The following is a 27,248-nucleotide window of genomic DNA, read 5'->3' on the forward strand; positions in this document are numbered from 1 at the left end:
CTAGGGTTGGCTTAACCTCGTCATTAGATCTGAGCTTGGACGCAGCTCCCTCAGTCGTAGCTACAGAATCGTCAGGTTTTGCATGCTTCCTATGATGGGCGAACAGTTCAGGAAGGTTCACCTTCATACGAGAAGGCAGGTCATCATGTAGACTACCGCTTGTCAAGCCGGAGGACAGCTTCGCCTTGACCGCGAACTTCTTCTAGCGGGCTCCATCTTGAGCAGCCCCGGTTGACATCTGCAGCTAGTGATGCTTCACCACGAGCAGAAAGTGCTGGTCGTGCCCCGCAAAGCCTACCCTAAGATTATAATGAGCATACCGATGATGATGATATTGATGATGATGATGATGAAATTATTGCTTGTGCCCACGAAAAGGTACAGGCGATAAACTGAGCTGCGGGGGCTAGCCTAAATCGAGGCTGTACCATGCAGCAAGCTTATCGCGTGCAGAATGTCGCTGCGAACATTTTTGGTGAATGGATCTCACTACCCATCGCAGTAATGCAATAGAAAAAGATTTGAGAGATCCTTAAGCTTAGCCTTGAAGAGTTGAACGTGATAGCAATATTCTGTCCCTAGTGCGTACTCAGTTCAAAATGGCTTGCATCAGTGAAGAGAGAGATAGAGATAGAGAAAGAGAGAGAAAAGGAATGTAGGAATGGTAGGGAGGTTAACTAGACTATGCCTTTCGCTTGCGACTGCATTCTGTATAATAGGTATCATGCTTTAAACCAAGGGTAATTGCGCATGTAAAATCTTTTCATTTTTGCTATGCACCCACTACGTAGCCTTAACAGAAAAGGCAATGCAGTGGGTGCATGGCAAGTGTGATGTGGGCCTTTTGTGGTGGGTGACCTGCTTTAAACCATGAAGTCATGAAAATCGCCTCTGCTGACGCCCGATCCCAATGTAGGATTGTACCACGCATTATTACTGCGATATTACATGTTGCATATATAACATGTTGCATAGGCCGGTCCCACGGCCGAAACGTTCATTTATAACTTTCACGGGGAACAGGCCGCAGTGATTCAGCCTGCTCCTCTTATTACTGTTGAACGATTCGTGAAGTGTTCGTCTTCACGATCTCACTAAGGTGGGAGCAATACTTGATATTGGTGCTTCCGAAGGTATAAATTTCCAAGTGTAAACAAACCACCTATTGTCACTGCTAGGGGTGAAGTTGAATTACAAATCGAGAAATTTCGTATTTCTCCCATGAAATTTTAAGGAGAAGGTGAATCTGAAAAAAATTTCTTTTTTTTCTAAAAGCTTCAGAAGATGACTTATAGGAGCTTCAAGTTTTACATGTACTTCGCCCATAGGAGTTGCAGGATTTGGGGCTTGATAGAGAAAGCTATCCACCTCAATCAAGGAAAACTATGTGACATCCGCTAAAACAAATTCTGCCACCCAACAAGCTACTACGCTTGTTAGGCAACACGCGGACATGCGCATCTGCTCACTATGTTGATGCTTTGGCTGATTATTATTATTATTATTATTATTATTATTATTATTATTATTATTATTATTATTATTATTATTATTATTATTATTATTATTACTCAATATGTCTCTATGCTTATTATCGTTTGGGCCTTTGAAACAAATTCTACCATTAGATTCTGTGTCCTTGATTTAATAAGATGCTGTATTTTGCGAAACCGGCGTCGATGCCGGAATTTCCGCGAAACGAGCCTAGTAGCGCTATCGCGATACTCGAGTTTCACCTCCAAGAGTAGAACACAATAGCGCGATTGGGTCCCGATCGCAACGCCATCTGCATCGCTCGAATGACCTCGATTCTCTGTAAACGCCTCAATCACACCGCAACGAAATGGACGTCTGTTCGAGTAACATTCACACTTTCAAACTATCCTATAGAATGTCTATACTGCAAGTACAATTTGGCAGTGCTCACAAAGCACCAATTTTGCCCTTTGCGAATCGGCGAATTACTTACTATACTGCTTGTTAGGCAACACGCGAGCATGCACAGCTGCTCACTATGTTGATGCCTTGGCTGCTTATTATTAAAAATGTCTCAAAGCTTTGTAATGTTTGGGCCTTTGAAACACCGACTTGTCGCGCTAATCACGTGTTTGGACGCTTGACACGATTCTACGCTTCTGTCACATGATATCACATGTGTCAAGAAAACTCCTATCACGAACAGTTTTTTTTTTTGAGCTGGTTCAAGCAATGGAATCACTCTGTAGCATAACACCAGAATTCCTGTAAAACGAGTTCTTATTCCAAAGAAATAAAATAAAATAAGCAACAAAGAGACAGCAAGATAAAGAAATGACAGCTGGGAAGAAGACTCCAGTTTGTTACTCTGTGCTTTGGAAAAGGGGAAATGAGAGTAAAAGAATGAAAAAGAAGACAAAGAGTTGGTGACAGTAAGAAAAAAATTGTAGCGAATGGAGGAGAAAAATGAAGTGACCTTTTAAGTGCCGCACGACCTAACATAACAGCTTCTTGTGACTTGATCTTGGCATCACTTCCGAAGGTGTGTCGTTGCAGCCATGACGAAGAAATCGATAACGTGACACCAATGTATCCCCGTATTTTTTAATCACAACGTTTTGTTTAATCCACTTTTATGCCACTACACCTTGTTATGAATAATATTTTTTGCAGGTTTTACGTTTCAATTCAGCACTGTGATCATGACAAAGGCGGTATTCGAGGACGCTGTAAAATATCGAGCACTTGGTCATATATAACGTGCGCCCAAATCTAAGTAGGCGGGCCTCTGCAAAAGACTGCCGTCGCGGCCATTTCGCCCTAAACCGACACGTGGCCCAGTGGGCACTGTATGTTTAATTTTAGTCTGTGTTAAAAAACAAGGCGAAGGAACCAATTCACGGTTCACTACCTATGGTGCGATTCGCAACATAGTTGTGGAATAGTCAGGCGAAAAACGAGAACCTAATCAAACTTCAGCTACTGTAACCTATTTATCCTAAAATCTTCGAACGATGCTTACGATCGCAGTGATGAATAATTAATTACCGTCAGGTTAAGCATACAGTTTGCTGCGATGCACATATTGTTTTCGACAAAGTGGACGCCGCCAGTTGCCAAGGCACTCGCATTATAAGTGTGCCACAGGCGTTCCAAGACGTTACACCTTGATCCCTCTGCTAATCCTTGCCTCTAAACAGAAGAACCAAGCGAAAAGCCTGAGCGTCTGCAGCCAGTGATGTTGCGTGCAGGGAATTTTCTCTTTTTCGGGAAATTTTCGCTTGTCATTTTGCGCCAAAGAAAAAGAGAATTTTCGTAATATTGCAGGGAATTTTTATAATGGGTAATTCTTCTATGATGACCGATGATTAGCCCTTCATCTGCTTTACTGGGTTCTGTCGCATGCACCACACAAGCATAGCCTTTGAGATTTGTTTCTGAAATTTACGCGGAACAATTCACAAGTGGCGTTAGACTTGAAGTCTACAATGTGCAGACTACTAATAGTAAATAAATTAATAAAGTCATGCTTTTGTTCTGCGGCAGTAAAGTGGCTAGTCATGATTTCAAAAGTCGCCATTACGTGAGACACGTGTAGTTATAATATGCGTGTGAGTGGATGAGCGTGTGAGTGGATATTACCTATCTCGAAGCAGCGCTTCCAGATAAGTAATAGTGCACTTCAAGTTGTAAAAGACGATGTCTACTTAGGGAAGGTAATAACCGTGGAGCCAAACCACGGGATTGAAGTAACTAGAAGAATAAGAATGGGATGGAGCACATTTGGCAAGCACTCTCAAATTATGACAGGTAGATTGCCACTATCCTTGAAAAGGAACGTATATAACAGCTGTATCTCGCCGGTACTTAGCTATGGAGCAGAAACCTGGAGACTTACAAAGAGGGTTCAGACTAAATTGAGGACGACGCAGCGAGCAATAGAAAGAAAACTGTGAGTGTTACCTTAAGAGACAAGAAGAGAGCAGAGTGGATTAGGGAACAAACGGGAGTTAAGGATATCATAGCTGAAATGAAGAAGAGGAAATGGACATGGGCCGGGCATGTAGAGCGAAGACAGGATAACCCCTGGTCATGATGATGATAATGATGAGCTTAGCAAATGAGAATAAATTTCAGCTATAGCGTCGAATTACAGGTTAGCCGTGCTGTCAAGAAACCACCGACTGTCATCAGCATATCAAGTAATAGCGGAGTAAGCCTCAGACCTCGTTAGAGAACGTACGATGTGACGTGAAGTAGAATTATTCTGACAAACGAGCGCAGGCGCTGCGAAAGCCTCGCGCAGCGTCTGAACGCGCTTTCTTGCACGCGGGACATTCCTAAATGTGCTCTATTCCGCCCGACTAGGCGTGTTTGGTCGGACGTACGGGCTGGAGCGTTGGGATTCAGCGCTGCATGAGCAAGGCCCAAATCTAGTCGCCAGAACAGTTTCGTTAAGTTGCAAACGCCCATTCACCACCACCTCCCCACCATGTACACATGATGATGGCTTCAGACAGGCTCGGTAGGTACAGTGTCTTTAAGCTGATTCTGTGTCACCAACGTATTAGTACGAGAAACGAAAAAGACCAATATCATAGGATTTTATTGCCATTAGAAGTTATATATGTTAAACAAACATTCCTCATTGTCAACGAGTCATATAAAGCAAGACGCCCTCCTGATGAATATCGAAATACTGCCGCGTGCAGCCCGTGGTGCATCAACACGGCGACACAGGAGGGGCGCTGCAGTTGAAGGCAGCAGCGTAGCTTGGCGAGGTCCTGGTCGCGAACAGCAGCGACAACCGGCGGTCCGGGCTGCTGCCGCAGTACACGAGGGAGGAGCGTAGGAAGAAGAGCTGCGTGAGCGGCGGAAACAACGACATGCCCGGCTGTTCATTCTTCCACGACAGCAGCGCCACCTCGGTTGCCCACCTGCGTCACCGCGGGGCAATAAAATGCATAGAGTATATTGACTCATTGATAAAATGTCTACACTTCATGAACAACTCCGAAGGTTTTCCCAAGTTCACGCGTCGTGTCGGAGCTGTGAATGGCACACCTCCTCAATTTCATGTCATCCATTCACGTACAAAAAACGCCTAGGGCGTACCCTTGAACGTTTTGAAGCATCAAAGTGCAACTCCTGCTGCCAGTGGAGAAGTAAAAAAAAAATCTATTATATTAGGAAAGTACCACATGTCCTGCTGTTCGTTCTTCCACGACAGCAGCGCCACCTCGGTCACCCACCTGCTTCACCGCGGGGCAATAAAATCTCTACGCTTTATGAACAACTTCTAAGGTTTTCCCAAGTTTACGTATCACGTCGGAGCTGCGAATCGCACACCTCGTGAATTTTACGTCAACCATTCACGTACAAAAAACACCTAGGGTGTTCCCTTGAACATTTTGAAGCATTAAAGAGGAACTCCTGCTGCCAATGAAATCCATTATAGTGTGAAAGAACGTCGGCACGCGTTTTGTATTTTTTTCACCGCGTCAGTCGAGGTGAGGCCAGACTGGAGAGGTGCGCAGCGTTCAGCGCTTTCCTCCAGCTCGGCCATCAGTGGCGGTGCTAAAGTGGGTGGGGGGACAACACCCTCCCCCTCCATATTAAATGCGAAGCATTTCTTAGCAACCTTTAGCGACTTGGAGCGTATCTATCTATCTATCCATCTAGCCCCTTACGTATGGGTGCTCTCATGGTCACCCCCTTAGCTTGGCGTGAACCAAAATTAGCACGGGAGGGTAAGATGGTTTGAAGAACATGACGCGCTGGTCAAGACATGAATAATATCACAATCCAGTCGCGTACGTCGTCAACCACTTAGCGTCAGACAGCGGCACATACCCACGGGCAGGTACGTGTCACTGGTATGTGGGTATGTGCCACCGGTAATTGACACTTGGTATCGACCTGGGAAAGATGAGAACACCCATGGGCAATTTCACCGCGTAAGCGTCAAGAAACACCCGACATCGGTAGCGTCGAACAAACGATGGCATAGAATTAATGCCAGTGTTAAGAATACATTAACATAGGCGGCGTTGACCCCCCCACCCCCTGATGAAGGCAAATGAAAATTTCAGTTCAGGGTCCCAGCAGGAATCGAGCGCAAGCATTCTGCGTGGCAGTCAAGCATTCTACCGCAGAGCTACGCCAGATCTCGGACCTACTTTTCAAACAGACGCTAATCTTCCTGAAACGTTTATAGTGGTTGCAGTGCTGCCTACTTAATTTAATAAAAATTACATATGCACCCCTTTGATACAGCCGTCACGTCGGGTTAACGTCAATTGTGGTTAGGTGCCGTGCGCTGAAGTTGATTTGTGTAGCCGTGTCCAGGGCCAGCATCTTCGTGGGCATCAGCGCTTTATAACAGCTTCGGGTGTTGCTAATACGCATGTTCCCGTTCAGATCGTTGCGCAAGTGCAAACAACTGGTTATATAAACATCTGCAACTCTTCAACATATGTCTGTGCGTGCAACATTTGTACATATACTTAGCATAATTTCATGACGTGTCACTCAATAAAAAAAGCTGCAGCTAGGTCACCTTCTCTCCGCATGCTTCGCATAACGTCGATTGCCACGTATGTGGGTTCTGTTCAATTTTTTTAATTCTTTATGTTAAATAAAAGCAAAACATTTCTTAGCTAACCTCGGCGATCTTGAGCGTGTCTGTCTGTCTATCTATCTATCTATCTATCTATCTATCTATCTATCTATCTATCTATCTATCTATCTATCTATCTATCTATCTATCTATCTATCTATCTATCTATCTATCTATCTATCTATCTATCTATCTATCATCTATCTATCTATCTATCTATCTATCTATCTAGCCGCCTACGACCTTTAGCTCTCCTGGCTGGCTGTTTCGATAATGATATCGATACCAAACTCAGTATGGTATAACATGACTGTATTACGAGCATATTTGACTAATCATAACATGCAAATCATAATTTTTATGTCATCAATGTCATGATTTATATTTCACGGTCTTGCTGCTCTCGCAATGGTTTCGTTCACATGACATGTTGCAAAACTGGTATCGTATGACATGATTGCATGACGAACACAAGTGACAGACCCTAACATGAAGATCATGACATGCGTATTATGTAACAACATGACTAAATGCCACACTCATGATGCGCTCGCGGCCGTTTCGCAAGGTTCGCATATACCAACCTTGATATTATGGGACGTGAATGGATTACGAAGGTATGTGACTGGTGCAAACATGATAATCTAGAGGCGAGTCATGTTGCAACATGACTACATGCAACGCTCATGATGCTCTGGTGGCAGTTTCGCTAGCTTAACATAAATCAAACTTGGTACTACGTGATGTCACTGAATGACGAATGTTATGTGATTGGTGGAAACATGATACATGATAATCATGAGATGTGTGTCATGTGAGCACATCACTACATGCCACAGTCAAGGCGCCAATACACTTCGACGCTACCCGACGCGTGTGCGCGCCGGCGTTTGTTTCGTCACGTCACGCCGGCGCTGCAACGCCAGCCGCCGGTTCCGCTTTGACGCATGCATGCTCGTTTCAGCTCGTATGGCGATTCCTCCGTCTCGAAAAGAGGCGAATACAGCGCTGTCTGGGTAAAGCATCGGCACTAAATGCATGTCGCATTTCGCGCCGGCTGCCATCGGGCCGCACCGGTCACGCCTGGCATCAGACTATAGAGTTCTCGCGTTTTGCTAACGTAGCGTCGTTGTGCCCAGTGTGCGCGCGCGTCAACGTTACTTAGGAGTACCTTGGGCCCTTCATGATGCACTCGAGACCGTCTCGCCAGCTCCACATATACCAAACTTGGTGTTACGTGACGTCATTGAACGACAAAGGTACATGACTGGTGAAAACATGATAATCATGAGACGCGTGTCACGTAAGAACATGACAACATACCACGCTCTTAGCGTGCTCGCTGCAGCTTCGCTAGCTCCACACGTACTAAATTTGGCATCACGTGACGTGAGTAGATGACGAAGGTAAACGACACATCGAAACATGATAATCACGACATGGAAGTCGTGTAGAGCATAACTTACCTCAACCTCGTAACGTTTTGGCGCTTTGAAAGCGATATGTCAACCTGGGTAACGCATTCGTGCTTCTCATATCATCGACTCCCACTGTACGTGGGCTCTGTCAGTTTTTTACACACGCAAACAAACGAAAGCGCGTGCGAGCAAGCCTACAGTATGATTGAACTCTTCCCCTTCCGAAAAAAAACAAAATAAAACAATGGCAGAGACTGCTGCGCCGCGCGGCGCACGAGCCACCTCCACAAAGAAACAGCTGCTGCGCCGCACGGAAGTGACGTCATGCACTTTTCTGGTTAGCCGTTTTGTTTGAATAGTCAGAGTCTCTAACATTACGTCTAGATGTAATGATAGAAGCAGTTAAAGTTACATCCAAACGTGAAACGGAAAATTTTAATTTACGTTTAGCGTGACAATATAAAACCTGCTAGTTGGACCTCCCGGACCAATCGGCAGCTGTGGCGTGGTTGGTTAGAGGGGCACGTATAGGACGAGTGAGGTCGGTGGTTCAAACCTTATAGCAGTTTTTTTTTTCGCTCAAGCATTGTTTTAACACTTGCGCTTGATTGATTGATATGTGGGGTTTAACGTCCCAAAACCACTATATGATTATGAGAGACGCCGTAGTGGAGGGCTCCGGAAAATTGACCACCTGGGGTTCTTTAACGTGCACCCAAATCTGAGCACACGGGCCTACAACATTTCCGCCTCCATCGAAAATGCAGCCGCCGCACCCGGGATTCGAACCCGCGACCTGCGGGTCAGCAGCCGAGTACCTTAGCCACTAGACCACCGCGGCGGGGCAATACTTGCGGTTCCTCAACGACCTCCCATCAGCCTGACTTGCTGCTGGTGGTCCTCTCCACAGACCTTGTGATATTGAAGGTTTATTGACCCTCGAAGACTGAGCTGTAATTATTATGATAAAGTGTTTTGCTAAATAATGCTAACTCGCGAGACGCAGGAGGATACAAAAAATTCAAATGCAGATGGCTGCATTGATAGCACATGCGTCAGGAATTTCAATTTCCATGGTTTATCAAAGTTTTGATGACAGTCGCACTGCAACGTAGCCACGCTGATTATGCAACAGGAAGCTTTTTACGACGCTCAGCGTACCGTAATCACGTGACGAGGTAACCGGCAGGCCGCTTCAATAAACTGACGTGCAACCATAATGCTCTAGGCAATCAGCACTTGATAAACGATGCCCAAGAGCAAGTGCTGACTGTGTTAGCCCATCTACGTATACCTACAAATTACCTTGTCTGCCTTGCTGAATAACACCCACGGCGTGTGATAGCACGGGAGCATTTACGTAGCAAAGGATGGGAATGGCCGTACGAGTTCGCATTCAGCAAAAAGAAAAACTGCAATGCAGAAGCTTTGGTACTCAGATATAACAGGCTTCGTAAGAACATTTCGCAGACACACTGGGGTTTCATGCATGTGCATCCGAACATTCATACGTGAACTGTGCAAAATCATTTTTTATCGTCCCTTGCCCTTCGTGACATTCAAAGTTCGACAGCAAGGACACTTTCACCTTCGACAACACCATGCTTGGCATTGCAATCTAGAAAATGCAGTACGCCCAACAACAACAAAAAAATGGCAGATCCCACATACAATTAGAATCGATGATATACGAAACATGAATGAGGAAGGGTGATAGGTCACTTTAAAATCGGCCCAACGTTAAGAGGCGGAGATAAATTATGCCGTCCTTGACTTCCATATCATGATTATCATGCTTGTACGCTTCATTTATCTTCGTCATCTATTAACGTCACCTGATATCAAATTTGGTATATGTGGAACTAGTGAAACGGCCGGCAGAACGCTATGAGCGTACCATGTAGTCAAGTTTTACATGAAATGCATATTATGATTATCAGGTTTGAACGTGTCATTTACCTTCGTCGTCCATTCACTTCCCCTGATACCGAATTTGGTACATATGGAGCAAGCGCAACGGTGGCGAGTGCGTCATGAAGGACCTAGTATGCTCCAATGCAACGTTGACGCATGCGCAGGCTGGGCGCATCTACGCCACGGTAGGCTGTGCGGACGTGTTTCGCATGAGCTCCGGCCAGGTGATCGACTATCGGCGGACGCGCTTTGTTCTGGACTTGCTGTCAGTGGGCTCGTCTGCGGGAGGTTGCCCTGTACGTAAGGACACTACTCGTTTAGGCAAGTTTGTCCCCGTTTTCGGAGTTTCCGAGATTTTTCTATCAACCCCGCGGTGGCAAGGCTAGGCCTATCTCCTAGGCCAAGCCTGGGCCACGTCGCCGGGCGTCTGGCTTGCTCCTGGTGACCGTGGGCCTTGTAAGGCAAAGAAGAATACTACGTCGAATGGGAGACTATAACTCCCGAAGATTTTGAAGCGGGAGAGTGGGCTCTAGTGCTGAAGGCACAGGACCGATTTAAGAAGACTCAGCATGGCGACAACGCCAAGAGTAAGCCTTGCGACGCAAGCCGGCAGGGACGGGCGCAAGACGCACGGAGCGCAGCAAGTCAAGCGGGGGAAAGCGCCGGTGTGGAAGAAACGCAGACCGTTTCTCAAGTTGCCGGCCACGAATTTCAAGGTTGTGTACACTCCCCAGAACTGGGACTTGAGTGTTGTGACAGCGAAAGAACTCGGATGTGCACTGAGAGCAGCAGCGCGTCTAACGGGTGCGATTGCCGCGGAAGAGGACATTGTGCGGGTTAATGGAACAAACAACACGTTGACAGTGAGCACACCGTGCCTAAATCGCAGTGGGGCATATGCGACTGTGAAGACGCTCAAGCTGGGTGATCGTGATCTTCCGGTTTCGGCGTTCGTGGCGCCGTTGGAGAACTTCGTGCGGGGAGTGATTCAAAATGTTTATGATGGATGCCCAATGGAAGAAGTTCGGGCGGGATTCCTGAAGAAGAAAGAAGGCATTGACATTCTGGACGCGAGACCTTTGGGAAAGTCAAAGGCGATTCAGATTACGTTCGGGGGAATACGCATACCCCGACAGGTTATTTACTAGAACTGTCTGTACGCTGTGATCCCGTATAGAAATTTAGTCCAGACCTGCTACAACTGCAGGCGAGTTGGACACCGAGCTGATGTTTGCTATCGTCCGGAGAATAACCTATGTCACCGTTGCGGGAAGGACCATCCGGCCCCGCCAGAAGGAGAGCCACCTACGTGCACGCCGGACTGTATCCTGTGCCATGGTGCGCATCACACAGGGAGCCAGAACTGCAAGTTTCGCCTGACTCGCAAACCACCGATAGGCCGGCAGCAGGGCATCGAAAGAGAGAGCGAAGCTGACAACGATGAGTGGTCCTCGAAAGCCATGGAGCAGTCACCGAGGGGTAAAGAAGGCACAAGCAAAAGCAGGGACCGGTCGAGTTCCTTCCCGCCATTGCCAGGGCGCGGAAGCGGCCAAGATGGTGGACGACTCTCTAGTCCCAATAGCTACGCACGCGACACCAACAAAAAGGTGAGCTTGTCAGGCACGGCCTCCCAGAACGAAACCGCTCGAGAGAGGGAGTTAGCAGCGCTGGCTCAGCGACAGGGAGATTTGATTAAAAGAATGAAAAACTCCCAAGCATTTCCCCGAGGACGAAAATGGTTAAGTGCGAATACACGGGGTGATGCTATGAGGGGTATTTATTAATTCGCACTATTATATTTATTAATCACACTATGGTGCCTTTATGGTGTAATGGTTTCTGGGAATCGCAATTTGATCACACGGGGGAGTTTACGTTAACTCACTGGCGAATGCCAACGGATTTTAACTTTACTCCCCTCACGACCCGCTCTCGACGGGAGACTGAGAGAGAAGGCAGGCGCGCGAGAGAGAGGGGTGCGCGCGCAGCTGCAGCGAGCGAGGAAAGCGGAGGAGCGAGCGAAAGGGGAGGGGGTATAAGGCGCGTTACTTACACCGATATCAGCGTCGCGTCCGTGGCTTATTCGGTACAGCGTCGCGCTGCGGCCCGCCAAGTCCTCTTTCTTTTAAAGATAGAGAGAAGACTGCGGACGCCGTCGACGGCGGTGGATGGTTTGGGGTCGCTTATAAAGTGTATTCGCACTTAAAACAGAATTGCAGAGATGGAACGCGCACTTGGAAACGACCAACGGCAGGGGACACAGGCACCAGCAGTGCAAGGCCTACAGAAAGCGACGCAAGAGGCGTCTGCTCGCGTACAGGAGAGTGCAGCTATTGAAGTGGAGAATCGGGGGACAGTGAAGAGACCACTGCCGGGGGTTGAGGTAGCTAACGCAAAACGATTAGCCGAAACGTCACCAGTAGACATGCTCCAGCCTATTTTTAAGCTCATTAGTCTTAAGTCGGATGTAACAACACTTGCGGATAAAGTAGGCAAACAAGGGAAAAGACAGGATAGGTTGGAGGCTCGAGTCGAAAAGATCGAAGCCAGAGTAGACACAATAGAAGAGCGTCTCGGCATGCTCTTCACTGAATTTAGGGATTCCCAAACTCAGGTCATGGGCATGTTTCAGCAGCTTCATACTCTATTGGAGGCAAGACTGCCTCCCGTGGGTGGCCAAGTGCCATTAGTCAACCTGGTGCCTCATCATGGCGCCTCGCCAGCAAATTGAGGTTTCGCAGTGGAACTGCAGGGGCTTTCGTCAAAAGCGGGGTAACCTGCAGTTGCACGTACAAAATCTGGACAGTAAAACAGACATAATAGCCTTATAGGAGGCTAGTGGTTCCGTAAAATTACCTGAATTTAAGGCATTTACCATGCCAGGAATTGACTCAAGGGGCGTATTACGCGTCTTCACAGCCGTGCTAGTCCATCGCAACATCACTGCCACTCAGCATTCCGTAGATAGCAGCAGGAAAGACTATGTCCTGCTAGAGATTTTGCCTAAACGAAAGTATGAGAAGAGTCTGTTTTTACTTAATGTGTATAGTTCTCCAAAGATAAAGGATTGGGCTTGCCACAACTCCTGATTCAAAGTCAACGGTTAGCAGTTCGCGCTCCGCTTATAGTGGTAGAAGATTTCAATGCGCCTCACCCGGAGGGGGGTTATATTCGAGCCAGCCCAAAGGGCAATCGGCTTTGGCAAGTTGCCCGGAATCTGCGATGGACGCTGTTAAATAATCCACAAGATCATACGAGGATAGGCAACAGCATAAGCATGGATACCTCTCCAGACCTTACGTTTTTAGAGGCATCAGTAATCCAAAGTGTATTAACACGGGACAAGCCCTGGGAAGTGATCACTGTATCCTTTCCACGACGTTCAGCGCTGCGAAGCATAAAGACAAAGTGACGAGGCATAGAATTACAGATTGGGACAGATTTAGGAAAAAACAGAGCAGACACTGTGAACGGAAAAATTAATGAGACCTGGAATCATGGGTACAGGCGCTCAAGGTGGATGTAAATAATACCACGGTAGATGTGCCAGTCGAGCAGGAGGAGTTTACCGCTGACTCGAGACTGTTACACATGTGGGAAGCGCACGCGAGTCTCTTGAGAAGGTGGAAGAGGCAGAAACATAATGGCGTCCTTCACAGAAGGACTGCCAAGTTAGAACGTAAAATCGAAAATTATGCAATTGAGTTGCAAGCCAAGCAGCGGGGCCAGATTTCTGATCGCATGAATGGACAGTTAGTTTGAGTGCAAAAAGACATGGCAGCTGTTAAGGCATCTTTTGGATCAGGCAGCAACAAAATTGGCGCAACGGGGACAAACGACTCGGTTAATGCATTATTATGAAGGCACAATTGGAGAGTTTATACAGGAACTCCGGAATCGGTACATAACTGATGGAGTAGACGGTTGCTTACAACACTACTCGGGGGTGGAAAACTCAAAACTACATGAAGAGTTCACAATTGCGGAGGTGGAGTTTGGCATGGGGCAGCTGCGTACTACGTCTGCCGCAGGTCCGGATGGAGTTACTAATAAAATGCTGAGAAACCTAGATTTCAAATCGGTCGGGGCGATCACTGACTTGATTATTGAGTATTGGGTGGCCGGGGAGATCCCAGCACAATGGAAGCATGCTATGATTAAATTTATTCCGAAGCCAGGCAAGAAACTCTGCTTGGAAAACCTGCGCCCCATATCGCTGACATCATGCGTGGGCAAATTGATGGAGCACGTGGTTCTCAACAGGCTTCAGAATTATGCAGAGGACAAGACCATTTTTCCCCCAACTTTGATAGGTTTCAGGGCCAATTCGTCCACACGGGATGTCATGATACAGTTAAAACATGATGTAGTCAATCCCGGGCATGGCACGGGCACCAAAGCTGTATTGGGGCTTGACCTGAATAAAGCTTTCGACAATGTTTCGCATGAGGCAATATTGAACTACCTATCGGAAATTGGCCCAGGGGTCAGGACATTTCGCTACATCAGATCATTCTTGGAGGGCTGGACCGCAGAAATTTCAGTATGAGATATTAAATCAGACTAATTCGCGTTGGGACGCAAAGAGACGCCGCAGGGTTCAGTTTTGTCACTGTTCCTGTTTAACATCGCCCTAATTAAAATACCGCCAAGGCTGGAGAAGATACCAGGACTTAAACACACATTTTATGCAGATGATATCCCTCTATGGGTAACCAAGGGTAGTGACGCGCATATGAAAGAAACACTACAACAGGCAGTTAATATTGTTGAAGAGTTGGCAGGGGAGGTGGGACTTTCATGCTCTCAGCCCAAGTCCGAGCTCTTTGTGGTTCAGAACAAACCCAGAGGGCTACATGCAAGACACTATATTCCGCCGCCGCCGTTAGAGGTAAAGTTATGGGGTAGGCTGGTAGCTGAAGGTCAAACGATTAGAATTCTTGGCCTATATCTGCAAACTAACAGGAAGAATACGGTGGTCCTTGAAAAACTTAAGACCACGGTGAATGCTACTGTCAGGCTAATCAGAAGAATAGCTAACCGTAAGAGCGGGGTTAAAGAAAAAGAATTCTGTAAGCTGGTACAGGCGTTTGTGCTCAGCAGGAGAACTTACGCGACACCTTATATGAAGTTGGATGCCGCAGAAAAAGGTAGGGTTGAGGCTATGATCCGGCAAGCTTACAAGGCAGCGCTTGGGGGGCCTAACAACGCGCCTACAGAAAGGCTGTTAAAACTAGGGGTACACAACACCTTGGATGAGTTATGGGAGGCGCATCTGGTGATGCAGCACGCTAGGCTTTCGACAACCAAACCGGGCAGGATCATATTGGAAAGGAAATGCATTGGAGCAGAGGCTCACACTGGGGACACTAAAATTTATGTGCGGTGAGAGTTACATAAGGCCCTGTACATAAAACCTTTGCCCAAAAATATGCATCCGATTCACCAAACGCAGCGCAGGCAGGCAAGAGCCAGAGCTTTACACGTTGAGTACGGCGAGTACAAAGCGGCAGTCTATAGAGATGTTGCGGAATATAAGGACAAAAACGCTTTTGTGATTGTGGTGGTGGACAGGCGGGGACGCTTGGTCACCTCTGGATTGGTCAAAACCCGCTCCTCGGAAATTGCAGAGGAAGCGGCAATAGCGCTAGCAATAACTAATTCGCAGTCGGATTTGATTCTCAGTGATTCAAAGACAGCCATTCGAAATCTGGCGAGGGGCTGTATATCGGCGACCACCACACGATTTCTGCACGGGGCCACGGGACGAGAAATTAGAGAAATAGAAATTGTCTGGGTACCAGCACACTCTGGGAAGCCTGGGAACGAGGCGGCTCACCTGAATGCTCGAGGTTTCGTCAGCCGGGAAGGTGAGCCGCCAGTTTCGGGGAGGTCCGCGAGAGATGGGCTGGTGTCCTTTCATGAAATAACGAATCATTATAAACTAGAGCGGAGGTTTTATCCCCCCCCCCCCCCCCCCCGCACAAGCGGTTGGCTGAGACGCAGGAATGCATCTGGAGAAAACTGCAGACGCGATCTTTTCCCAACCCTTACTTGTTGAACAAAATGTACCCGGAGGAGATTAAGCCGCCATGCAAATGGTGTCAGGCTGTGGCAACATACGATCACATACTTTGGGAATGTAGCATAGTGCCGCCGCCTGTGGATTTTATGCGTGATCCCTCTCTTGAGCACTGGGAGGCCGTGTTGACCAGCTCAGACCCAGTCGTCCAGTTAAAGGTCGTGGAATGTGCCACACATGTCGCCACCAACCTTGGGTTGATGGCCATCTAACACGGAATCATCCTCAGTTGCTCTCTGACGAAATAAAGTTTTACCATCCATCCATACGTCACGCTAGCAAAACACGAGCGCTCTATAGTGTGACGCCAGGTGCAACCAGCGCGATCAGCGTCCGTTGGTGCGGCCCGAAGACAACCGGTGCGAAATGCGACATACTGCGTTTCGCGCCGACGCATTTACTTATGGCGCGTTCACACTTGAGAGTTGAAGAAAAATGAAGATGCCAGAGCGGCCGGAAAACCCCGACCACGCGTGTCGAAGATGTTCACATTAGTTCTGCCCCATCCCACCATCGCTGCCGTCGATACCTTGACAATTTATTCGATTTCGCCTGCTTTCTTAGAACTACAGTTCGTACCGAATTGCAGTTATTCACGCAAAGTAATGAAAAGAAACAGCTCGCACATTTACTAAGGTTGTTTTTGGAAATAAGCCAGTCGAAACGACACGAGAAAACGCACCGGCGGCGGCGCATTGAGCTGGGTGTACACAAACGCGAGACCCGTTGGGGTATACAGACTCGCTGATGCTGCCCCGCCTAATTTTTGAGTTCTCGGCGATAGTAATCAAAGTCAGGCTCTCGATCAGCGCGTCCTCGTGGAGACCATCAATCTTCGTCATGCTTCGTCAGCTTCGTCGATTTCAGCCGGTGCGAGCACCGCCGATGCCTGTGCCGCCAAGTTCAATACGCGACAGGCTGGTTAGGTCACGTGGTTTGATATAGCGCAGCGAAGGCTGTGAAGCGGAAGCCAGATCCTGTTTCGCGTGGCGGGAAAATCGTGCTCGGACCAACGTTTTGCGCACTGGCCACGCGGCTTGGTTTTCCGGCCGCTTGGCCGGCGATACGAGCCAGTTTCCAGAGAGTTTCGCCGGTTTCGCTCTCTTCGAGGCCAAGGATGAAAGCGCCTTTAGACAGCACCGCGTGTGCCTGTCTTCGTGACGGAGGGACGCCGTGTGCGCTCAAACGCACATGCGTCAAAGCGACGCAGTGCGGCGTGGGCCTGCGAGTATACGGCATGCAGATCCACAATGAAGGTCATTGGGCAGATCCACTGATCTCTACTAGGGGGATATCAGCATCTGGCGTGGCATCACTGGCAAGACACGATAAAACGAACGCCTGCGCTCACGCGCGCTGGCTCACTTCGAAGTGTATTGGTGCCTTGAGTGTGGCGTGTATAAATGTTCTTACATGACACGCATCTCAAAATTATTATGTTTGCACCAGTCACATACCATCGTCATCCATTAACGTGAGGTAATAAATTTTGGCATGTGCGAAGGTAGCGAATCGGCCACGAGCGCATCAGGAGTGTGGGACGTAGTCATGTTGTTACATACCACGCATGTCATAATTATTTCGTTTGGACGTGTCATTTACCTATGTCGTCCCTTCGCGTCACGTAATACTGAATTTGGTACATGTGAAGCTAGCAAACTGCCGCGTTAGTGCATCATCAGCTTAGCATGTAGTCACGTCTTTACATGACACACATCTCATGATTATCATGTTTGCACCAGTCACATACCTTCATCATCCATTCACGTCCCGTAATACCAAATTTGGTATATGCAAAGCTAGTGAAACGGCCACGAGCACATCAAGAATGTGGCATGTAGTCATGTTGTTACACGACACGTATGCCATGATTGTGATGTTAGGTCTGTCGCTTATGTTCGCCACGCAGTCATGTCATACCATACTAGTTTTGCAACATATCATGTAAATGATACCACCGCCAAAGCAGAAAGACAAATACATGTAAATCATGACATTTATGACATGCATGTCAAGATTTTTACGTTATGACTAGTCAATTATGTTTGTCATAGTCATGTTATATCGTGCCAAGTTTGGTATAGATACCATTAGCGAAACCGCCAGGAGAGCTAAAAGCCGTAAGCGGCTAGATAGATAGATAGATAGATAGATAGATAGATAGATAGATAGATAGATAGATAGATAGATAGATAGATAGATAGATAGATAGATAGATAGATAGATAGATAGATAGATAGATAGATAGATAGATAGATAGATAGATAGATAGATAGATAGATAGATAGATAGATAGATATAGATAGATAGATAGATAGATAGATAGATAGATAGATAGATAGATAGATAGATAGATAAGCTCAAAGTCTGCAAAGTTTGCTGAGAAATGCTTCGCATTTAAATATTTTATTTATTTATTTATTTATTTATTTATTTAATTATTTATTTATTTATTTATTTCGATACCTTCAGGGCCCGAGAACATTAGAGAGGGGAGTGGGCTGCATATTTAACACAACATAATGAAAAAGCGCAAAATTGGTGTTTACATGGAGCAGTGAAAGAAACCAACAAGAAATAGTGCACATCATAAGAAAAAAAACAGGTCTTAAAGAACGACAAAGCGTAACAGATCTGGTACTAAAAAAAAACGATATAACACTTATCCACAAGCACGCGCCTATCGACAAAAAAATGCATCGTTTCAACAGCATATGAAGAAGAACAATGTGCTACTGAAAAATAGAAATACCATATTCCTAAAAATTATTGCGACAGGTTAGTTATAGCAGCCTTACACATAGAGTTATTAGTAATCTCGACTAGTGATCGGGGAAGGTGAATTCAACTTTCTGACGTACGGGGGATGAATTAATTGTAAATGTGGTTGGTGTGGCATGTGGGAATGCCAACTTTATGACGATGGTTGATGCGAGCGGATACATAAGAAGAAGGGGTTATCAATTTATTCTTAAGGACTGAAATGTCGTAATATATCTTGTGAAAGAGGCAGAGGCGAGATATTTCCCTACGTTGTGAGAGCAGAGGTAAGGATAAAGTTGTTTTCATGGAAGTGACGCTAGAGGTGCGATGGTAGTTAGAATGAAACGAGCAGCCCGACCCTGGATGGATTCAAGCTGATGAATGAGTGTTTCTTGGCTGGGGTTCCACACAGATGCAGCGTATTCCATTTTAAAATGGACTAATGATTGATAAAGAAGGAATTTTGCTGGAAAGGAAGAAAGATGAAAATTACGGTGTATAAAGCCCAGCGTGCAATTAGCGTTAGTGGTTACATGTGTTACATGCATCTTCCAGGAAAGATCAGAATTGATGAGTGCGCCGAGATATTTGTAACATGACAAAGGTTCTAGGTTAGTGTTATTAGGAGGATAAGAGGGCACTGTTGTATCGCGACGTGAAACGCGCATGTACTTGCATTTGTTAGTGTTTAACTGCATGTCCCACGTGTTTGTCCAGTCACGAACACGGTTTATATCCTATTGAAGAAGACCGACGCCAGAGTCACTGTTAATAACACGGTATATAACGCAGTCATCAGCGAACAGCTTTATTGATGAACATAGATTATCAGGTAAGTCGTTTATGTAGATAAGGAAAAGCAAAGATCCCAGCATAGAGCCTTGAGGCACGGCCGATTCATCTGCAGAAGTGATGGATGAGGTGTTATTCACAGTGACGAATTAGGAACGATCAGTGAGAAAAGAGTGAAGCCATTGAAGAACGTTTGGATCAATGTTAAGTTTGCTGAGTTTTAAAAGAAACAGTTGATGAGAAACCTTGTGGAACGCTTTTGAGAAGTCTACAAATATGCAGTCGACAATGGAACCCCTGTCAAGAATGGAATTTAGGTCATGTGTGAATGTCAAAAGCTGTGTTTCACATGAAAATGACTTGCGAAATCCATGCTGGTGATCTGTAAAAAAAAGAGTTTGACTGTAGAAAAGGTGCGAGATGAGAGCAAACAACATGTTCCATAACTTTACATGAAATGCATGAGAGTGAGATTGGTCGATAATTATATGGAGAATGCCTAACGCCAGACTTGAGCAAGGGAATCACCTTCCCTACCTTCATGTCTTCCGGAATGCAACCGGTATGAAGTGATTGCGGAAATATATTGGTGAGAATAATGGCACTGTACACCTTAGTACTAATTAAAAACTTTGAATTGATGCGATTTACACCCTATGATGATGAAACTTTTAGATTTTTATGATTTTTTCTATACCGGCAGCATCAAAGACTATGGGGTCCATTGTTAAGAAATCCGGACTAACATATGTGGGAGTTACGGAACACACAATTTGTGATAAGCAGAAACAAATACAAAGTTTAGAATATTTGTGGATTCATCAAGTTTGATTATGCGATTTTTGTATCTTTAAGGGTGATTGAGAAATTGTCTCTTTTGTTCACTACATTCCATAATTGCTTAGGGTTGATAAATAAAAGAGATGGTAATGTAGTATTGAAAGATGAATTCTTGGCATCTTTTAGGGCTTGTTTGTATGCCGTAGCTATGGTCTGATAATCACTCCAACGTTCTTGAGTGCCAGTTACCTTTGCAGAGCTGAAAATGCGTTTTTTTTTCTTATTGCATACTTGTTTAGGCGATTGATTGAACCATGGGTATTACAGGTTAGATGTGATGACTATGCGTGGCACATATTTTTCTTTGAGTGATATAACCTTTTCTTTGAACAAAGTCCAGTTAGTATTAAATGAGCGATCATAAACGTTGTGCATGATCACTTGAAAAAGCTGAAAGATCATGATTAATAGTATCAAAATCTGCACGCTTATAGTCCCGGATATATTTTTTGTGGTTCCTACTGTGAGGTACTGTGCAGGTGAAAGAAAAATGAAGCAGCAAGTGGTCGCTTAGCTATTGTAAGTAGGATATGGAATAGAAAACATCAGGCGCAGTGGTGAGCACTAAATCTAAGATGTTAGATGTGGTACACGTAAATCTTGTTGCCTGTGTCATTAGCTGGGACAAGTTAAAATCGTTGCACAAAGTCAAAACGCGTCTCCCGCTTCGGAGAAAGAATGACAAGTGGAATTCACGTATGACCAAACTATATTCGGGAAATTGAAGTCGCCTAGTAAAAGGTGCGGACTATTCAAATACCATATTGTTAGCATGTAAATGACATCATGAAGCTCGTCAACAAAAGTGGATAAACAAGATGGCGGTTGATAACAAGCAATCAATATCAACTACTTGGAACACGTTTGCATTTCAATGAAAACAAGTTGCAAAGCACTAGTAAAATGAATTGGAAAAGACGAAATCGTGTCTGAAACCGCGATAAGCACACCGCCGCCACACCGAACAACCTCTGTCGCAACGGTAGTTGTTGTAGTGTTTTTTTGCAATCAAATAATTCACTGTTATCAACCTGCGCGGACAACGAGGTTTCTGTAAGGCAGATTATGTCAGCGTTAAAAGCATTTATAACAGAGCAGAGATTGTCAGGTTTAGGAATTAGGCTTCAAATATTTGAGAAAAGGAACGAAAGTTGGTTTGCGACTGGTAGCTTCGATCCACTTCTTCTCGCGTAGCGCTGTTCGGCGTTGTGCGACACAGATGCATGCGGTGACTCATGCGAGAGATGTGACGTTTTGACTGGTGATTTAAAGGATGCGGAATTTTCACGCACGCAATCATCAGAGAGGTTGTATATGTAGCACTTTCTATTTACGTACAGTCTGTTAAAGCGAAACTTAAGTCTTGAGGATTGGGTCTTGCCAAATTCAGCCAGTTTATTTCTGGCAAGGCGAGTAGCTGGCGAATGGTCTTCACTAACGGCAACATTTACTTCTTTCAGCTTCGAACTACTCAGAAGTATTTGCTGCTTGAGCTTGAAGGAAGAAAATTTGGTAATTGATTGGCGGGCACTTATTGGAAGAATAAACGCCAAGGCTGTGTGCTCGTTCGATTAGTATTTCAGCGGGTGCTATTTATAATCTGGATGAAAACACATTCATCAGCTTTTCATCTGAATGGGCCCAGGACTCTGACTGGGCATCAGGTAGCCCATAGAATAAGAGGTTGTTTCGCCGCTGCATATGCTCGAGCTCACCTTGCCGAGCCCGCAGTTGATCGTTTTCGCTGCCATCATGGATAATCGACAGGCGAAAACGCTGTATCACTTCATGGACTTCCTCAATCACGACCGTTTTGCGTTCTACTTCAGTTAATTGTTTGTCTAAAACAGTAAAATTTTCTTGAAAACTCACTTGGGTTTTTTTAAGCTCCTCAACAGATTTGATTAGATCTGCCTGGTCCCTTTCCATTTTATTGGTATGCGTGTTTACAGCTTGTAAAATCTTGAACGTATCATTAAACTTCTTAGTTTGTGAATCAGTAAGAGAACTTTGTACTTGGGCTCTAGTGTTAGGTCCGGGATTGAGCTCAACTTCACTGGACAACATAAGTAATTGAGTTACAAAGTCAAAGCACTCATGAAAAATAGAAAACAAAACTATCGGGCGTGGGAGCAGCAACAAACAAACGTTATTCGACTTTTTAGCATACAGAGATGTAACCGAACTAACCTGAACGACAAAGCAGAGTGGATTAGTGAATCCGCACTTCATAATGAGAAACATCATGGTGGACATACTCGCATGACGCCGTGGCACGGTGAACGGCCGCGTAAGCTCCAACTTCTAGGATCAACTGGGCATCCGGCAAGCCCGTAGGCAGTGACGACAAAGGGTCTCCATTCCTTCTCGGGGGCGGCCTATGCCCAGGCCACGAATTTGCCGGAGTTTTCAATAAGGTTGTTACCATTATCACACATCGCAGCTACCATCTCTGCCACTACCTTTCACAGCCGCAGCGCCCATGGCACCCTCTGTATTTAAAATTAAGATATGTAGGCTCATTGAATTGTCAAAGACCTCTTTATTATAATTTTTGTAGGTTTAACATATTATACAGTAATAATTTATACATTCAAGTAGCTTTATGTAACAATTTTTAAAGTGAATTCACTTCTGTGAGGCGCAGGAGCCACTTCGGTGTGGGGCTGGCTGCTGCGCCGCGCGGCGCAGGAGACGCTGCCAAAAACAAGTTGCTGCGTGAATGTCAGCCAAGGTCAAGTAGAGGCGCGACAAACCTCCTTTGACATGACGTTGGCGCAGTAATACGTAGCAACCATGGATCAATCCCACATTAAAAAAACTTCCAAACAGCAGCGCACTGATGAAGAACAGCGATGGCAGTTCGAGACTTATTCTTGTTGAACCTCAAGTTCACAATAAATATCTGAACACTAGATAGTAGCGTACATGTTTCTCCCTTTTCTATACACTCCCCTATACTTGTATACCTCCTATACTTTCCCTATGCCATACTATACTTATCCTATGCTATCTCCTATACAAGTATATCCCCTGTACTTTCCTTGGCACAATTATCTGTCAGGGCTCAGTTTTCGTTTACATTGCTTCTACCAAAGAGAACGAGCCCTTAAGTTTGCTCTTTTTTCCTTCATTCATATGAGGGTCTCGTTCTGGCAAGCTTTGTGCCTTTAGGTGGTATGAGAGGGATTATTGGTCGGCTGCCGGATTGTAATAAGTACACGTGCCACATGACGCCAAAACAGGCATATAATGAATGTTGTTGTTGTTGTTAGTGGTTCATGAGGAAAAGGAAGAAGGCACCTAATTTCTGTCTGCCTACAGGCGACACGGCGCAGTGCCTGATGTTCCACGCTCGCGGTCATGGCTACTAGTGGCGTTCACAGACTCTCTGACGTTTACTGCACATACATACGCCATATAGTATACGTGGGGGGGGGGGGGGGGGCACTGCCGCCATGGAAGCTCAATTGGTAAAGCATCGGACGCGTTATTCGAAGATCGCAGGTCCCGTCCCTGCCCACGGCAAGTTATATTCTCGTCGATATTTTTCTTCAAATTTACATAACAAACACTTCTAATAATATCCTCTATACTTTCCTTGGCATAATAGTCTGTCAGTTGTCGTTAATAATGTTTTTCCCACGCGGCTCTACAAATAATGAAGTGCAGTATTTGAAGTATATTTCATCGTTCCCACTAAGAAGACACCATAACAACCCTCATCCATGCTAAATAAACAAACACTGTTCAAGTATCTGTTTTGAAAATTTGTTTTGTCATCTTTTTTTTAGTACATTGCTTAGGGGTGAGCCCGAATTCTGCTCACACCTGAGCGATGCAGGGGGGGGGGCGTAGTCAGGCAGTTAAAATTTAGTTAAATAAAACTCAAATTCAATTCTTGTTTTTCTCGAATTCTTGTCATAAAGACGGAATTATTTTGCTATAGTTTTTGGTTTATAAAAAGGTACTTCATACTTTGTTTACTGCATGACCATAACACTCTACTAAAATGCTGAATACATCGATAATAGTTGCCAGCACTTCTGGTAAATTACCACGTTTCGTAAGCATTATCAGTTGCAGAAAGATAATTTAAGCGCGGACTGTTGTCTAATGACCTCATTAGTCTGTCTTAATGAGAAGTTTGTTATGAACCTTTCAATTTAAGCGAAAGCCATAGATGATTCATCAAACGCAAAAATTGAGCTTCTGCGTCAGCAGGACTGATGCAAACATCTGTAATTTGATGACGTCCCTGTATAGCGTAACAGATTTTGAAATAGTGTGACGTCATAGGGACGTCCTCACGAGACATGGTTGCTTGGTTATAAGCCGGTGGATCGCGGAAGGAGCAGGTGACGTACTGGAAGTTTGCAGTGCCTGTGATCAGGTAGTCTATGCAGAAAACTTCAAGATTTTAGGATAGATTTTAAGAAGGGAGAATGAGAACATCGAAAAAGAATTATTATGCAAACACTTGAAACGACGCTTGAGCGTCGCCTTCAAGAATAGTACGCGATAGTGTAATTGCGCCCTGAGCGCATTGACTTCAACCATGTCTCAATAGGGACAGAGAACGTTTGTCCACGTAGTGGTTTTAAACCATCCTGAAGTACCAAGTGCAACTGCAGTTGCATCATGCCCACTACGCCCTCATTCTGCTCACCGGAAAATAAAGAACAACAACTCAAGCTGATCGACAGAGCTTGCAAGATGACAAAGGCCACGGGGGTCCTGGACTGAGGCTCCACCGTCGCAGAAAAAAAATATTCGAAATAAAGTTTTGCATTCATTCATTCAAGAATTACAGACATGCCCGGCCCAATGGAGCTCGACACAGTAAGGCGATTTATTGTTTGAATCATTGCATGCTGTTAACGTTTCGCGCACGGTAACCTCCTATGCGGCAAAGTTTTACTCAATATCGCCGCCGTCAGCCGACCCGCACTGCTGGGAAGAATACCCGCGCGAACGTTTCGTGAAACACACTAGAAAAGAATTAATCAGAGGTGCTTCATTTTGCTAAATAGCAAGACTTAAGAAAATTTCACTGTTGTAGTATTGTCCGTACCCCGAATTTACCATATACAGAAAAAAAGAAAGAAAACGGCCTGTCCGTGCGTCGGCCTATACACGACCGAGTCCCACCGTTGCTTTCTTGCATTCAGCCTATATACATGAAGTGCAAAGCTTCAAGTTTATTGTAGGTGCACAACATGTGCTGCAATGAGGCTGCGAGTGGCACCCAGGCCATCTACAAGCGATTATCCCTGTACGTTTGCTCTTATTCTGCACGAAAGTTCCGCTTTCCAGCTCGTCTCGGCGGCATTGGTGCCTCGGACATTGGCTCACCTTCCTCTCGCCGGCGCCAGTTGCACGTGCGCAAGCGCACTGCTGCTTCACCCATACAGCTTCCTATGCATACACTAGAGGAAACTCTGGCGCTAGCGCATGGGAGCTGTAACGCATGGCGCTTCAGCGAGCACGAGAATGATGGGTATAGTACATGGATTTGCTTAATCTTCATACTTTAGACTTCGTTGGGCTTGGCGTGGCTTGGAGCTGTTTTGACATGAAATGACAATCAGCAAATGTTCAGCAGTTGCAGTTCGCCACCTTAACTCTTTAGGCTCACTGATTCAAATTGGGTTACGAAGTTCAAAACGGTTTGTCCTTTTATTTGAAACAAAACCAAAACACAGCAATCAACGAAGATACAAGTGCTTTCAAAGCCCACAAGCAAAAAGACGAGAAACGTCTGTGTACTACCCATCATTTCCATGTCCGCTGAACGATCACCGGGTCAGGGTGTCCTGTGCTTAATATTAGGAAAGTTTATGGCTTGACTGACCTTGCGAGGACGCGCCATCCACCCTTTCCCACTCCCGTCTTCACAAAATGTGACGACCTCTGCTTAGTATTCCTTGATCCATGCTGAACAAGCTATGGTGTCACGTGGTTAGGTTATCACGGGACGAATTTCATTGATCTGCGATGTCGTCATGGCATTGCGTGACGACATCATGAAGTGATCATTTCTTGAACTATTTGTGTTGACGCCATCGACGGCCTATTTCTCGCATTTGGTGAGGCATCTAACAAACGATTCGTACCTTGCACGCAGCGCCCTATGGATATCGCCGTCGCTCATGTTCAGGCCCAAACGCATCCCGTATCTCTTGAAGCACGCCTTATGCCTGGCGAGTCGATCCACAGGCACGCTGTGGTTGAACATCATTTCGGCCATTCGCACGCCCAGTGTGCCGTAGTTGATGTTCGTCTCCGCTGCCGTGGGGTAGAAGAAGTCCGGTATCAGGTACACGGAAGGCACGACGTTCCTTAGCGTCAAGTTCGGGCTCAAGGCTGCCTTAGCATGCAGCCGGCTACCCGTCAAAGACACGTGCTTGACCAGGTTGGACACAAATGCGTCGCCGTACTCGAGGCTGAATCTGTGTGGCACGTTGAGGGTGTTGTCACCTGGTGAAGAATAGTTGAGCATGTCGAGGATACCGCTGTAGACTAGCGCGCACGTGTAAACAGGCTCACAGGCTTACACACGCTGTGGCGCATAGGTGTGTGTATAGTGATCACTATTCGACGGCGTAAAAGGCAAGATTTACCGCACTGCCCCATCCCCTCCTTTGGTCGAGTCCGAAAGAACATGAGCTTCACCTCCTCCTGACGGCATACGCCTTGCCAAGGGAGTAGGCTAACGATAATAATATAAAATGCTGTGGTTTAACGTGCTAAAACCACGTCATTGCTACGCGTGCTCCTTTTATTGTATTTTTTCGTAACCGGTCCGTTGCACGTGTGACCGCTGCTTTTCGCAAAACGCGCG

The 27,248-nt window shown here is 45.8% G+C and overlaps 1 protein-coding gene across 1 annotated transcript; it reads right to left on the reverse strand.

Moving 5' to 3' along the window:
• Nucleotides 1-4,595: 4,595 nt before the first annotated feature.
• Nucleotides 4,596-27,200, reverse strand: LOC142774468 (uncharacterized). Its single transcript, XM_075874809.1, has 2 exons — nucleotides 26,521-27,200; nucleotides 4,596-4,913 (listed from the first exon to the last, which is right to left on the reverse strand). Exons 1-2 carry the CDS (start codon nucleotides 26,904-26,906, stop codon nucleotides 4,700-4,702), a joined length of 600 nt encoding a protein of 199 aa, XP_075730924.1. The 5' UTR covers nucleotides 26,907-27,200; the 3' UTR covers nucleotides 4,596-4,699.
• Between the last annotated feature and the right edge of the window lie 48 nt (nucleotides 27,201-27,248).

The sequence above is a fragment of the Rhipicephalus microplus genome, chromosome 10 (genome assembly GCF_043290135.1).
Source record: "Rhipicephalus microplus isolate Deutch F79 chromosome 10, USDA_Rmic, whole genome shotgun sequence".
Taxonomy (NCBI): Eukaryota; Metazoa; Arthropoda; class Arachnida; order Ixodida; family Ixodidae; genus Rhipicephalus; species Rhipicephalus microplus.

What these genes read in the sequence shown, in the direction of transcription:
- LOC142774468 (XM_075874809.1), bottom strand. Translation starts at nt 26,906, where the DNA reads ATGCTCAACTATTCTTCACCAGGTGACAACACCCTCAACGTGCCACAC. An exon ending in CATAGGGCGCTGCGTGCAAG is followed by an intron (nt 4,914 to 26,520) that starts GTACGAATCGTT and finishes GCGGTGACGCAG; the next exon opens with GTGGGCAACCGAGGTGGCGC.